This window comes from Sorex araneus, chromosome X (assembly GCF_027595985.1).
Source record: "Sorex araneus isolate mSorAra2 chromosome X, mSorAra2.pri, whole genome shotgun sequence".
Lineage (NCBI taxonomy): Eukaryota > Metazoa > Chordata > Mammalia > Eulipotyphla > Soricidae > Sorex > Sorex araneus.
Window position 1 is genome coordinate 288,330,906 of NC_073313.1, and position 12,384 is coordinate 288,343,289.

Below are 12,384 nucleotides of genomic sequence, written 5' to 3' on the forward strand. Positions count from 1 at the left end.
CCACTCCCAACTCTATCCCTTTGGACCAACCCCAGTAATGGATTCTGACCTAGCCAGAAAGCCCTTCGTAGGGCAGGTTGGAGAAACCCTACAAAAGCTTGGACAAAGGCAGGGTGCACGTATGCTGCCCAGCCCATGTGCTGCTTGCTAAGCACATGCGGTGCCTGAGCACATGTGTGGGCGGCATCTCCTCTCTTGAGATGGGGACTTTCATGCTTCATACCTAATGCTGGCTTGTGGCGGGGGGGTTCTCTCTCTCTCTCTCTCTCTCTCTCTCTCTCTCTCTCTCTCTCTCTCTCTCTCTCTCTCTCTCTCCCTCTCTCTCTCTCTCCTCCCCACTCCTTCCCCTGCCTACAACCCTCCAAACAGAATCTGTCTGTCTTCACTTCACCGCTCCTCTACTCCTGAAATTCTTTTCTGTGAAGTGAGAAAGTGACCGTCTCTGTCCTGCCCGCTTCACAAAGCCGCCACCCGTGGGACTCTCCGGCTTCAACACCCCCTACCCCATTTCCGTAGAGTGAGTTGCGGTCCCAAGGCTGAGCAGGAAAGGGTGTGGGGGGCCACAACTGCAGGGCCTGGGGACTGACCTCCCGCATGCCAGGCGGGCTGTGCTCTCCCACCTGGGGAGGGCGGTCTGTGTGTAGAGGAAAGCCTGCCCTGTCCCTGCTGACCCCTGTCACGGGCCTGCAGGGTGAGCACTGGGTCCCCGTGAGCACTGGGTCCCCGTGCCCTGGGCTCTGGGGCGGCGTCCTGGGTGCTGTGCGAGGTCAGAGGGCTGCCCCGCAGGCTCCCGGGGGCGCCTGTGTTCCTGCTCTGCACGGAGGCGGTGCCCAGCTCCGCGGACCCCAGCCCGGCACTTCCACCTGCCGCTCTCCTTCCTCTCGGGGCGCCCACCCCGCCGCCCCCGGCCGTGCTCTGTGGCTCATACAGCCGTCCCCCCAGCTCCTCGGGGCTGGAACCCCAGGCAGGGGCGCTGCGGGACGGGCTGGGGGAAGCTGCAAGGATGCACCAGACCGAGGTCCCGGCTGGGAGGGGGCGCGCCCGGGACGGGGCCAGGAAGTGGGCGTGTCCGGGTGCGAGGCCACTGTGAAGGCGTGTATGGTGAGGGGCGTGGCCAAAGGCATGTCCCCAATCAGGGGGCGGGGCCTGTGGAGGCGTGGCCGGGTGGAGGAGCGTGGTCGAAGGCGTGTCTCGGGACCAGGAGTGGAGCTGTGTCTTGCTCGGGCTGAGGGGCGTGGCCCGGGGAGGAGCCGATGCCGTGCCCGTGGCAGAAGGGCGGGGCGGGGGCGAGCGTGGGGCGGGGCTTGCGTCGATTCTGGCGGAGGGGCGTGGCCCGTGGCAGGCCCCTGAGCTGAGGGGCGGGGCCAGCGTCGCGTCGAGGGAGGGGCGTGTCTGGGGCGGGGCCTGGGCGGAGGGGCGGGGCATTGGCAAGGGGGAGGGGCCGGGGAGGACCAGGGCGGGCCGGGGAGGACCAGGGCGGGCCGGGGCTGGCCGGGCCGGGGCGTGTCCGGAGCGTGTCCAGGCCGGCGGTGAGCGCTGCGCGGGGCGCCGCTGGCCGCGTCCTCCCGCGCTGCCATGTGGCTCCGGCCCGAGGAGGTGCTGCTCAAGAACGCGCTGCGGCTGTGGGTGACCCAGAAGAGCAGCTGCTACTTCGTCCTGCAGCGGCGCCGCGGCCACGGCGAGGGCGCTGGACGCCTGTCTGGTGAGGCCGCGCTGCCCACCTGCCGCCGGCCGGGCCGGGCTCCGCGGGGAGGAGGTGGGGGGGATCGCGGAAGGATCGACGGGGACAGCGGGGCAGTGGGAACCCAGCGGGCCAGAGCCGGAGGCCCGAGCCCCGGGTGGGTCGGGGGAGCGCGGGGAGCTGGGCCCGGCCCACGGCCGCTCTCCCTGCCTGTCAGTGGTCAGTGCGGGAAGGCTCTGGGGGCCGACCCAGGCCCGAGGGTGCCGGGCACGGCAGTGGGCGGGGATAGGAGTACCACTGGCTCCAGCTGAGCGGCCGAGGGGTCAGCACCCAGGGACCCCCCCCTCCCATGCTGAGCGCCCACCTAGGGTCCGGCCTGTGCAGGCACGTGCTCTGCTGCCAGGCTGCGCCCAGGGGAGCAGGGTCTGTGCGGGGGCGACCCCTGCCCCTGGGTCCATGGAGAAGGCTGGGATGGGCCCCACCAGGGAGGTGTTTGCTGGGCAAGGCCTGGCCCCCAGGGGCTGCTGCCCGCTGCCCTTCGGGAGGTGGCCTCGGACTTTGCCTCTCCAGATGGTGCCTATGTGGGTACCGAGCAGGAGGGCTCCACCCGTGCAGCTCGTCCAGTAGGCCCAGGTGTGCCCTGCACCTTTGGCATAGCCCTTGGCATTTGCTCTGGTTCGGGTTTACTGTGAATGGCACAATTAAAGAAAAACTCTTATGGGCAACAAGATCCCTCTCCCCCCCCTCCACCCACACACACACCAGCTTCTTTCTCAGAGGCCCAGCGCCCTAGGCAGCTGAGTGCTTTACCTTCATTCAGGCCTTTAGCAAATGGAGGCTGAGGATTGAGTCACCAGCCTTGCCACATCCCCCAACGGTTGGCCCAGGGTGCCCCTGAGGACCGTTGGATGCTCCGAGGATGGTTTGTGATGAGGGTAGTGCCCCGTGGGCTCTTGAGAAAATAGGACCCCACTTGCAGCGTCTCTGCAGCAGATTCCCAGGGTTCACAGCAGAGTTTAAAAGTTTGTGAAAGTAGTGAGACCAATGCATTGTCCGGTGTGGCTGGTTCTGCCTCTTTCTGGAGAGAGGTGTCGGAAGCAGGCGTCTCTTGGGATGGTGCTGGACTTGCAGTTGGCAGCCTGGACAGGCATACTCCACTAGTGTGGACTGTGATCTGCCTTAGAGTCCCAGAGAGTGTGACTTGCCCTCCATCTGGCACACACACGCATACCCTCACACAAACCTCCAGCTCTGTGCTCGACATCACTCACTCCCAATGATGCAATACACTTAGTCATTTAGTATTTCTTTAGTTTAAGCTCCGTATTGTTGTAGCACTGAACTGTAGCACTGTCGTCCCGTTGTTCATCGATTTGCTGTATTGGGCACCAGTAATGTCTCCATTGTGAGACTTGTTACTGTTTTTGGCATATCGAATACGCCACGGGTAGCTTGCCAGGCTCTGCCGTGTGGGCAGGTTACTCTTGGTAGCTTGCCGGGCTCTCCGAGAGGGATGGAAGAATCGAACTCGGGTCGGCTGCATGCAAGGCAAACACCCTGCCTGCTGAGGGGTGGATAATTGTTATTATCTCCAATGGGCCTACAACATAGTTTGCTCAGTGTTTGTTGAATGAAGGATGAAGGATGAAGTTTCCGTGCTTAGGTGGGAGCCCCTGGGTGCTTGTTGAGTGAAGGGGAGGGTCCGTGCTTACTGGGGGTCCTGCTGACCTGGCCCGGGTGGAGGCTGGCTCTCCCGCAGGAGCAGCCCTGGTCCTTCTGGCTTCCTGTGTCCCTGGCCAGTGTGACCCTGGGAAGGGGATAGCCTTGCTGCTTCCCTGGGAGGCTGCTCCCTCTGGGCAGGAGGGGGGGTCCCGCCTACCCAGGCCAGGCCTGGAAAGGAAGGTGGGCAGGGCCTTGCTGAGGGCAAGCTGGTGTGACAGCTGCTGGGCCCCCTGGTGGGAGCATAAAGTCAGGTCCCAGGTGCGGGTGACCACAGTCTCCTGCCTGGAGAAGGTCCCCACAGCTCAGTGGCCCCGGAGAGGAAAGAAGGAGAAGCCCCATGGGGCTGGGTGGAGGAGCGTTCCCAAAACCTGGGTCTGTGCAGCGTGAGGGGAACTGCCCTCGGCCTCGGCGGCAACCCCAGCCTCTCTGCTGCGGAACTCTGTTCCAGGGCTTCACTTCTGTTTTAAAAGGTGAATGACTTGGGCTTGCGGGCTCCGCCTGGGCCAGCCATGGAGGGGCTGGAGCTTCCCCACCCCCAGCGTTGAGCGTTTCCCCATTCTGGTCTGACCCTGCAGCTTCCTCCCCCAAAGAGTTGGCAGCTTAGCAGTGTAATTGAAATAAGATTATTGATGTTTTCTGCTTTTCCAATGTTCACCTTCAGAACCCGGCCCTGCCAGCGCTTTCGTTGATCTCAGAGGAAGCCTGAAGTAGAGGGGAGAATGGGTGTTGGCGTCAGGGTCTTCTCGACTACGAATCAGCTAGTTTGGTTTTGGGGGGCCTTAGTTACAACTTGGCCCCCAAAAGGACATGGACATGGGCAGTAGTAAACTTACTCTGGAGGGCAGAAGCTTCCCACCTTGCACATCAGCAGTGCACAGGGTTTTGATCAAAATAAGGGTTTGAAATAAAATGACTGTGTGCTTCCAAAAAATAGCGAAAAACTGAGCCCAAACAACATTGTGGTGTGGAATAGCAAGAGCCCTTCTGCTTGTTGAAAAGGTCATGGGCAGGGGACAGATGCAGGGGCCAGCACGTGCTCAGGCTGGCCAAAGCCTGGACTCGGCCTCTGATGTAGTGTCCCCCAGAGCCCACTGGCACCACCTCCTGACCACAGAGCCAAAGCAGCCCCTGAGCTCCACGGGGGTTAGCTCCCAAATAAAAGGAACGAGCCAAAGAGCAAGCACTGGAGTGGAAGAGAGACTGCATGTCCGATTGGGAGTGTGGTACCAGTGCCGTGAGAAAATCGAATCAGTGCCCCTGGAGCAGGCGCCGGGTGCCCGGCTTCTTTGGCGGTTCCAGCCCTTATGAATCGAAGGAAGCTGGGTGATCTCATGTTGACTGTGAGGCGCGCTGGAGAGAGACTGGAGAGGTAATACAGGGCACTGCCTCGCCCATTGGGTCCTACTGGGCCCTGAGCATGGCCCCCAAATGAAAGCAAAGCAAGCCCCAGGAGCCCCCGCCCGGGGTCCCCAATACCACACACAGGGCTCGCTCAGATGGTGGGGAGGTCGGGAGTGGGCCGGGGTGCGTGGCCCCGCCAGCTCTGTTGGTAGCGTCTGTCTCTGCCTGGGGAGAGCCCTGGTCAGGCGTGGATTTGGTGGTGAAGAAGTGCTGGCTCAGTCCTCAGCAGATGCCCCAGTACTGCCTCTGTGTCTCCCGGGCTTTGTCCTCGTTGCCGGAAAACAGAGAGACGCACAGGGCCAGGGTGGGTGCCTGTGGCGGGGCAAGGCTGACTGACATGGAACCTGGGCCTTGAGCCCCAGCACTGCCAAAAGTGACCCCCAAACAAAGCGTACAAATCAGAGAAGCACTTTGACTCCAGGGCACAACCCAGAAGGCTCTTTAGGTAAAATAAACTGAATTTTAAAACTGAAAGCATTGGAATTCCCCACAGTAGCCGTGGATGAGAAGGTCGAGGACTCCTCCTGCGTGCCACAGACTTGGGGAGGAAAGACTCCAGCCAAGTGGGACGCGACAGGGGGAGCAGAGTGTGGCTCTGGGCCGTGGAGACCCCAAACATTCCAGCCTGGGCGGACTTGGTTCTTAGTGGTTCCGAGATCCAGCTCGATCCGGAGCCTCCCTGCCCCTCTGCGGCCTGGGGGTGGACGGGCACCCTGCTGGGCATAAGGGCTGTGGCTTTAAGGCTTTGAGGCTGTCCTCTCACTCAGGCATGGGGGGGAGGGTGTTTAAGTGGAAGCGGGAAACCTAACAATGTCCCTGCAGAGAATCCTCCCCCTGTTTGTCTTTTTATTATTTTTTATTTTATTTTGTTTTTTATTTGTTCAATCAGTGTGAGAACAGTTACAAAGCTTTCAAGTTTGAGTCTCAGTTACAATGATCAAACACCCATCCCTTCACCAGTGTACATGTTCCACCACCAAGAACCCCAGTGTACCCCCATCCCACCCTCCCCCTGCCTGTGTGGCAGATGATTTCCACTTTACTCCACTTTACTCTCTCTCCACTTTGATCGCATTCAATATTTCGACAAAGACCCACCATTATTATTTGGAATTTCCCCCAACAATCAGACCTGCCGAGAAGGCATAGTCAGATAATTTGTTTTCTATTGCTGGTTCCAAAGGGCATATGATGTCGCGTTTGTCTTTTTAAAGCTGGGCTGGGCCGTCGTAGCGAGAGCAGCCCTGAGCGTACCCTCGCAGAGCCTGGAGGCTTTGGGCCTTGCACGCCCCCTTCTGCTGCCCTGTGCCACCTGCCCTGGCCGTCCCAGCCCTGCCGCTCTGTGCACTGGTCCTCCTCACACACCAGGCCGCAGGGCTTGCTCCTAACCCACTGGCACTTTCCCTGGATCCTTGCTTTGGATGGGCAGGTGTGTGTGTGTGTGTGTGTGTGTGTGTGTGTGTGTGTGCAACTTTTTAATTGAATCGCTGTGAGGTAGGCCTTTACAAAGCTGTTCACGATTGGATTTCAGAGAGAGAGAGAGAGAGAGAGAGAGAGAGAGAGAGAGAGAGAGAAAGCACCTGCCATAGAGGCAGGCAGGGTTGGGGGTGATGGGAGGGAACCGGGGGACAGCGGTGCTGGGAAATGTGCACTGGTGGAGGGACGGGTGTTGGAATTCCTACCGGTTATCTGTGTGGTTTTAAAGCTGGCTGCACGTGCCCCGAGTGACCAGATGCAATGTCCCCGTGGGTCCAGAGCACAGCCCAGTGCCCAGGCATGAATCTGAATCCATGTTCTCAACATGTGGCGTGTCTGTCCTGATGGATTTTATCACTCTATTTATGCTATTTTCCCCATTTTTACTTTTATTATTATTATTATTTGTTTTTGTGTTTGGGTCACAGCCAGCTGCCATGACAGGCTGTGGTGCTCAGGGCTTTCTCCTGGCTGTGTGATCGGTCAGGGGCCATGTGGGTTGCCAGCAGCTGGCCCTGGCTTTGCTGTGAGAAGCGCAGATGCACTGACTTTTGTCCTCTCTCTGCAGCCGCTGCTTTACCCAAGGGTGGGACGGAGAAAAGAAAACAGACACGGTCTTCTTAGGGAAAGACGCTGTGTTTTGTAGCAGGTTTTGCTCTGTATGTGCATGTGTATGTGTGTGTGTGTGTGTGTGTGTGTTTTGCATGCGTGTGAGTGTGTGTGTGTGTGTGTGTGTGTGTGTGTGTGTGTGTGTGCAAGGCTCTCTGGCCTACTGCTTTGGGAACCACACTCCCCTCCTCTATGCAAATCATGTGTTCGGCCCTCTGAGATAGCTCCCAGGCCCCACTCTGAGAAAACCCCAGGCTCAGGCGCCCCAGAGTAGGAATGGAGGCCGGGCTGTCTCAGGGAAGCGCACACCTTGAGTGCAGGAAAGCCACGGTTTATCCCCAGCACTGCAACTAAACAAAACAAGGACGGTGGTTCGCCAGAAGTTTTACAACAGGATCTTTCATGTCCAGAGGAGTGTGATGTGAAGCCAGAGTAGGAAGATGAAATCTACCCTTCACCTGTTGCTGAAAGTCCCCTCTTTCTGGGGCCTGTGGTTTCCTGGCCATCCCCCTCCCTGCGGGCAGCGCTGACCCACATTTGTGTGCTAATAGCTCTTTCTTCTTAATTTTAGTGCACTTGCCAAATCTATTATATATTCCTTTGTTCATAAAATTTGTATTAAATATAACCTCTTAAACTAATTTTACTAAAGTGAGTGACTATTTTGCAGAAAAAATGATTTCATTCAACATGTGCGATTCTTCAGTCATCAGAAGTGTTCTGAGGCTAGAGAGGTCGCTTTGGGCTACGTGCCTGCATCTTATGCAGGAGGCCTGGGTTCAATCCTATGCCTCACGGCCCCCAGGAGAGATTCCCAGCAGCCCCCGGGCATCACCCTGAATGCGCCCCCCAATCCTGATTTTTCCCCGTAAGCTTTATCTAGCAATGTTCCCACAGCAGTTATAAATAAGCAGAAGTTACTTCATTTCTGTCTTGCAGATAAAAAAAATAAGTTCAGAACAGTTAATCTTTCTGTATTAACTAGAGTTAGTGGCAGAAATGGTCACTTCATAGGATTATAAACATCTTTTGTTTAAAAAAAAACAAAACCTTTCAGAGCATGACTCCTTCCAGTTCATTTCAGAGTCCTCAGTCTGTCAGAGGGGCCTTCAGCCTGGGAGTGGGCCAGCAGAGTGGGGTCTGTCTAGCCCTGTGTGTTTTTATAACTGTATATGTCTTTTGCTTTTTGGGTCACACCCAGCGATGCTCAGGGGTTCCTCCTGGCTCTGCACTCGGGAATTACTCCTGGTGGTGCTCGGGGGACCCTGTGGGATGGCAGGGATTGAGCCCGGGTTGGCTGCGTGCCAGGCAAACGCCCTACCCACCTGCTGTGCTATTGCTCCAGCCCCTGACACGTGACTTTTCGGTCGACTAGTCCCCAGACTGGAAGCTTGTCCGGTCTGATCAGGGCTGGGGATCTGGTGTGCGCTCTCCGGTGCTTGTCCCCCCATGTGCGGTGGGGGGCGGACAGGCCCTCCTGGGCTCCCACCCTCCACCCTGTGGAGACGGGGAGCCCGGGGCCGCATCCCCCGGGCTGGGGCTGGGTGACTCAGGGCTCTGCGCCAGCGTCCTGGTTGGCCCTTTGGAGAAGTGTCTCTTCTGTGTTGTCAATCTCTCGGGAACTGTGCATGGGTGTGAGTGCGGTCCTGGAGCTGTGCCTCAGTGTTGGTTCTGATTCTGTGTTACATTCTGTATGACAGTGGGGCTGCGCCACACCTGCTGCTCCTCTCTCACGCGGAGCCTGTGGATCTCCCTGGGAGTCAGCCTGACCCCAGCTTGTTATTTTTGTTATGGGTTTTTTGAAGAGCCAATACCTGCACCTTTCAGACAGACAGATATGCTGTTTTTCATAGTTCGTGCCTTTTGCTGCCTAAGAGGGACCCTTAGGAGGGTCTCTCGAAGGATATTGATGGAGCCCCTGAATCAGGGAGGAGACCCCAGGGCCGGGAGGGGAGTGGGGTAGAAGGCCCAGTCACAGACAGCCCCGGCGTGATGTGAGACAGGAGAGTCCATGGGTGATCTCGGGCCGTCAGGGCAAACCAGCTGTGTAGTTTAGGAGATGCTTCCGAGTTTTCCCACCACACAGTTAGGACGCTGCAGATGTTGCTTGCTGATGTGGTAGGAACCGCGCCTGAGTGAGAGGGGCCCAGGAGATCTCGGCAGTCCTTGGACGGAGTGACCCCCTCGCTTCCGAAAGTTCACAGTACATCTGAGTGCACTGATTCTCTATAATGCGGGATCCATGGGGTCAGGGGTGGGCAGGAGGGACTGGGTCACTCACTGGCACTGTCTGGGCACTTGGATGAGGCCGAAACAGAACGAGAGGTGGGAGGACTTATGTGTGGCCACCAGCTCCATTTGCTCTGGACCTCGATGGCGTCCTGCTTTCAAGAGGTGGCCTTGGGACTGGGATGGTACAGTGCTCATGCAAACACACGTGTATGCACACCCGTGCATGCACACACACACGCCCCCACATGTGTGCACACACACATGCACACACACATGCACACACATATGCACACACATGCACACACATACACACATGCACACGCATGCACACACAAATAATAAAGCAATAACAAGCCCTGTTTTGAGAGCACAGGCTGGTGTGAAGGAGTGGCCTTGGTCGTCAGACCCCTGGAAACAGTCTGTGCTGATTCTCTTGAACTTGGGCTCCTGCAGCCGGGCCGTGATGTCCGCAGGCGCCCAGACCCTGCGGGAGGAACTGGAGGGAGGCGCAGGCGCTGGATGGAGTCAGAGTCCACTGGCAGGCCAGGCCCCCGCACTTATGGGGCACGTGCCTACCTTACTCTGTGGCTTGTCCATCCCGGCCTTGTCCGACATCTCCCCGGGTCCCAGGACCCCTGTCCAGGTCAGGAGTAGGTGACCAGTGGGGGAAATGAGAGCTTCTGCTCCCAACAGCCCGTAACCTGGCACAGGACAGGCCTGGTTTGAGAGTAGCTTCATTTCAGAGTAAACCAACGTGGCCCATCCTAGTCGCCTCAAGCCAGCGAAGGCGCAGGGTTGTGGGGAGGAGAGGCCCCAAGGCTGACCCCCCGCTGCAGAGTGGCCCCCAGCCGACCTCTCTCCACAGACACCAGACACCGAAGGGCCCGGGGAGAGGGGGGTGGTGCTTCTGATTGGAGGGGAGGGTCTCACTCTGGGCGGGGAGTCTAGATCCCGGGAAGGAGGAAGCTCCCGGCAGAGCTAAGGAACCCCAGGCACCTTCTGCAGGGAGAGCGTGAGCGCTGGCCCCGTTGGCCATCTCTGGTCCTCAGAGGTGACCCTCTGATAGACACTGAGTCAAGGCCTCAGGGTGTACCAGGAACTCTTCCCAGCTTGTAACAGCAAGTACAAACTCTCCTCAGCGCCGACGCACTTGGGAAGGCTCTCGGAGGGAAAATGCCCAGTGTGGGTGAACGAAGTGCCCACTTGCCCACGGAGGCGTCACTCTCTATGAAAGTGGCTGTTTTGTGTGGTCGTTGTTGGGTCACACCCAGTGGTGCTCGGGGCTTCCTGCAGGCTCGGTGCTCGGGGTTCTCTCCTGGTGGTGCTCAGAGGATCACGGCAAGTGCCTTCTGCTGCCTCTCCTTCTGGCCTCACAGGAGTCTGGCCACTGTGACCTGCCGCCCTCCAGCAGTCTCCTGGTGGGTACCAGAGTCCTGGTCCGGGGACCCTCGTCGGCTAGTGCCGGGGGCACTGTCCTCATAGTACTAGTGATCACTCTACATTAGTACCTAACCTGGGGGATGATTCTCGGTCATCCGGCATCATTCCAAGTCCATGTGCCAGACCCTCTGGTTTAGCTTTGGGTGTCTTTGCCCTGAACTGGATATTCGGTGGTAGGGCGGGGGCGGGCGTCAGGTCCGGGGCCTTAGGTTCTGGGCTGCTTCGGGCTCCCTGCCCCCCCACAGGCAAACCTGTCGGGACAGCTTGGCCCGGACGCAGCCAGGCCTCAGGCGGGCACTCTGTCTCCTGCCGAGAGACTGGCCGATTGCTTCCTGTCTGTCCCCCGTCCCCTTGTGAAGCTGCAGCTGTTCCTGGGTCCTGGCTTCCTAAGCTGAGAGCCTGACTCCGACTGGGCATTGAAACAAGCCTTTGTTCTGAAACAGCTTTCTCTGGGCTTGAAAACAGACCAGGAAGCAAAGAGGGCGGGAGAGTCCAGCTGCTCTGCTTGGACCACACGCGGGCAGGGACCCCTGGGCAAAGCGCTGGGACTGGCCCTGCAGCCCCACTGGGTGTGCCCTCCAATACAAAAGGACTCAGTGAATTTATGACTTAGTGTCAGTAAATGTTGGGTTTGTGTTTCTTTTTTATATGCCACAGTGCCTGGGATCATGTAAAACATTTCCCAGACTTTGAAAAAGCCTACTGCAGGCCACTGAAAGGAAGGAGATTCCTTCCTCTGTCTGAAGAACCGATACGTGGAGAGGGGTGTGCAGAACTGTGGTCCTCTTGGGGAGGCGAAGGTGGGTGCCATCGCCTCTCGGGGAAGGCCGTGGTGGGTCTCACTTTCCAGGTGAGTACAGTGGTTTGTGTGTCTGCCATTTCTCAAGAAAGGCGGGAAGAATCACCTCAGCTCAGGCTCGAGGCTAGAGGATCTTGTGTCCCACAGGGGAGGGATGTGACAGTGATGTGGCACCCAGCGTCAGTTCCTTTGCTTCTAGAGGGCTTTCGGGGCAGAAGTGCTCATGCTGTTTTCACTTGCCTCGTCTGACCCTCTCCGGAAGAGTAACAGGAGCCGGTCAGTTCCGAGTGGCCTTCTCTCCTCTGGGCTGGCCTGGTCTGCTGCAGTTCTTGTCTTGTTTCCTTAAGTGATGGAAATGTCTAAACATCTGGGTGAAGCAGAAGCACTCTAAGAATAGCCACTTTAACTTGACCCCGTGTTCTGGGCCGTGCCTGGCTGCACACAGGGGCTTCTCCTGGCAGTGCTCAGGGAGTGTATTTCAGGCCTGGGATTGAGCCTGGGCCACTCATGCCGGCCAAGTGCCCTAACCCCTGCATGGTCTCTCACCTGCTTCGGCGTTCTTGCCCCGGTGGGCGTGAGGGGGTGTGTTTGCACACCGGCGGTGCTCAGGGCTTACCCCCTGGCTCTGCTCTCAGGAATTCCTCCTGCCAGTCATCCGGGAACCAACTGGGATGTCGAGAAATGAACCTGGGTTGGCCGAATGCCAGGCAAATACCCTACCCACTGTGCTCTCTCCACCCCTATTTTTGCTTTTTAAAAGAACTCCTCTTGGGGCTGGAGCAATAGCACAGTGGGTAGGGCATTTGCCTTGCATGTGGCTGACCTGGGTTCGATTCCCAGCATCCCATATGTTTCCCTGAGCACCACCAGGAGTAATTCTTGAGTGCATGAGCCAGGAGTAACCCCTGTTCATCACAGGTGTGACCCAAAAAGCAAAAAAAAAAAAAAAAAAAAATCCCCACAAATAAAAGAACTCCTCAGAACTCCTCTGTTTTGGCTTTGGAGGCACCGCCACTGTTGCTCC

At 58.0% G+C, this 12,384-nt stretch overlaps 1 protein-coding gene across 1 annotated transcript in view; it reads left to right on the forward strand.

Annotated features, from left to right (window-relative positions):
* The first annotated feature begins 1,468 nt into the window (after window positions 1–1,468).
* The window catches only part of TBC1D8 (TBC1 domain family member 8), an 86,339-nt gene continuing 75,423 nt past the window's right edge, over window positions 1,469–12,384 (forward strand). The window contains exon 1 of the mRNA XM_055121849.1: window positions 1,469–1,702. Within this exon, the coding sequence (XP_054977824.1) occupies window positions 1,576–1,702 (127 nt within the window). The 5' untranslated portion in view covers window positions 1,469–1,575. The remainder of the gene's footprint in view (window positions 1,703–12,384) is intronic.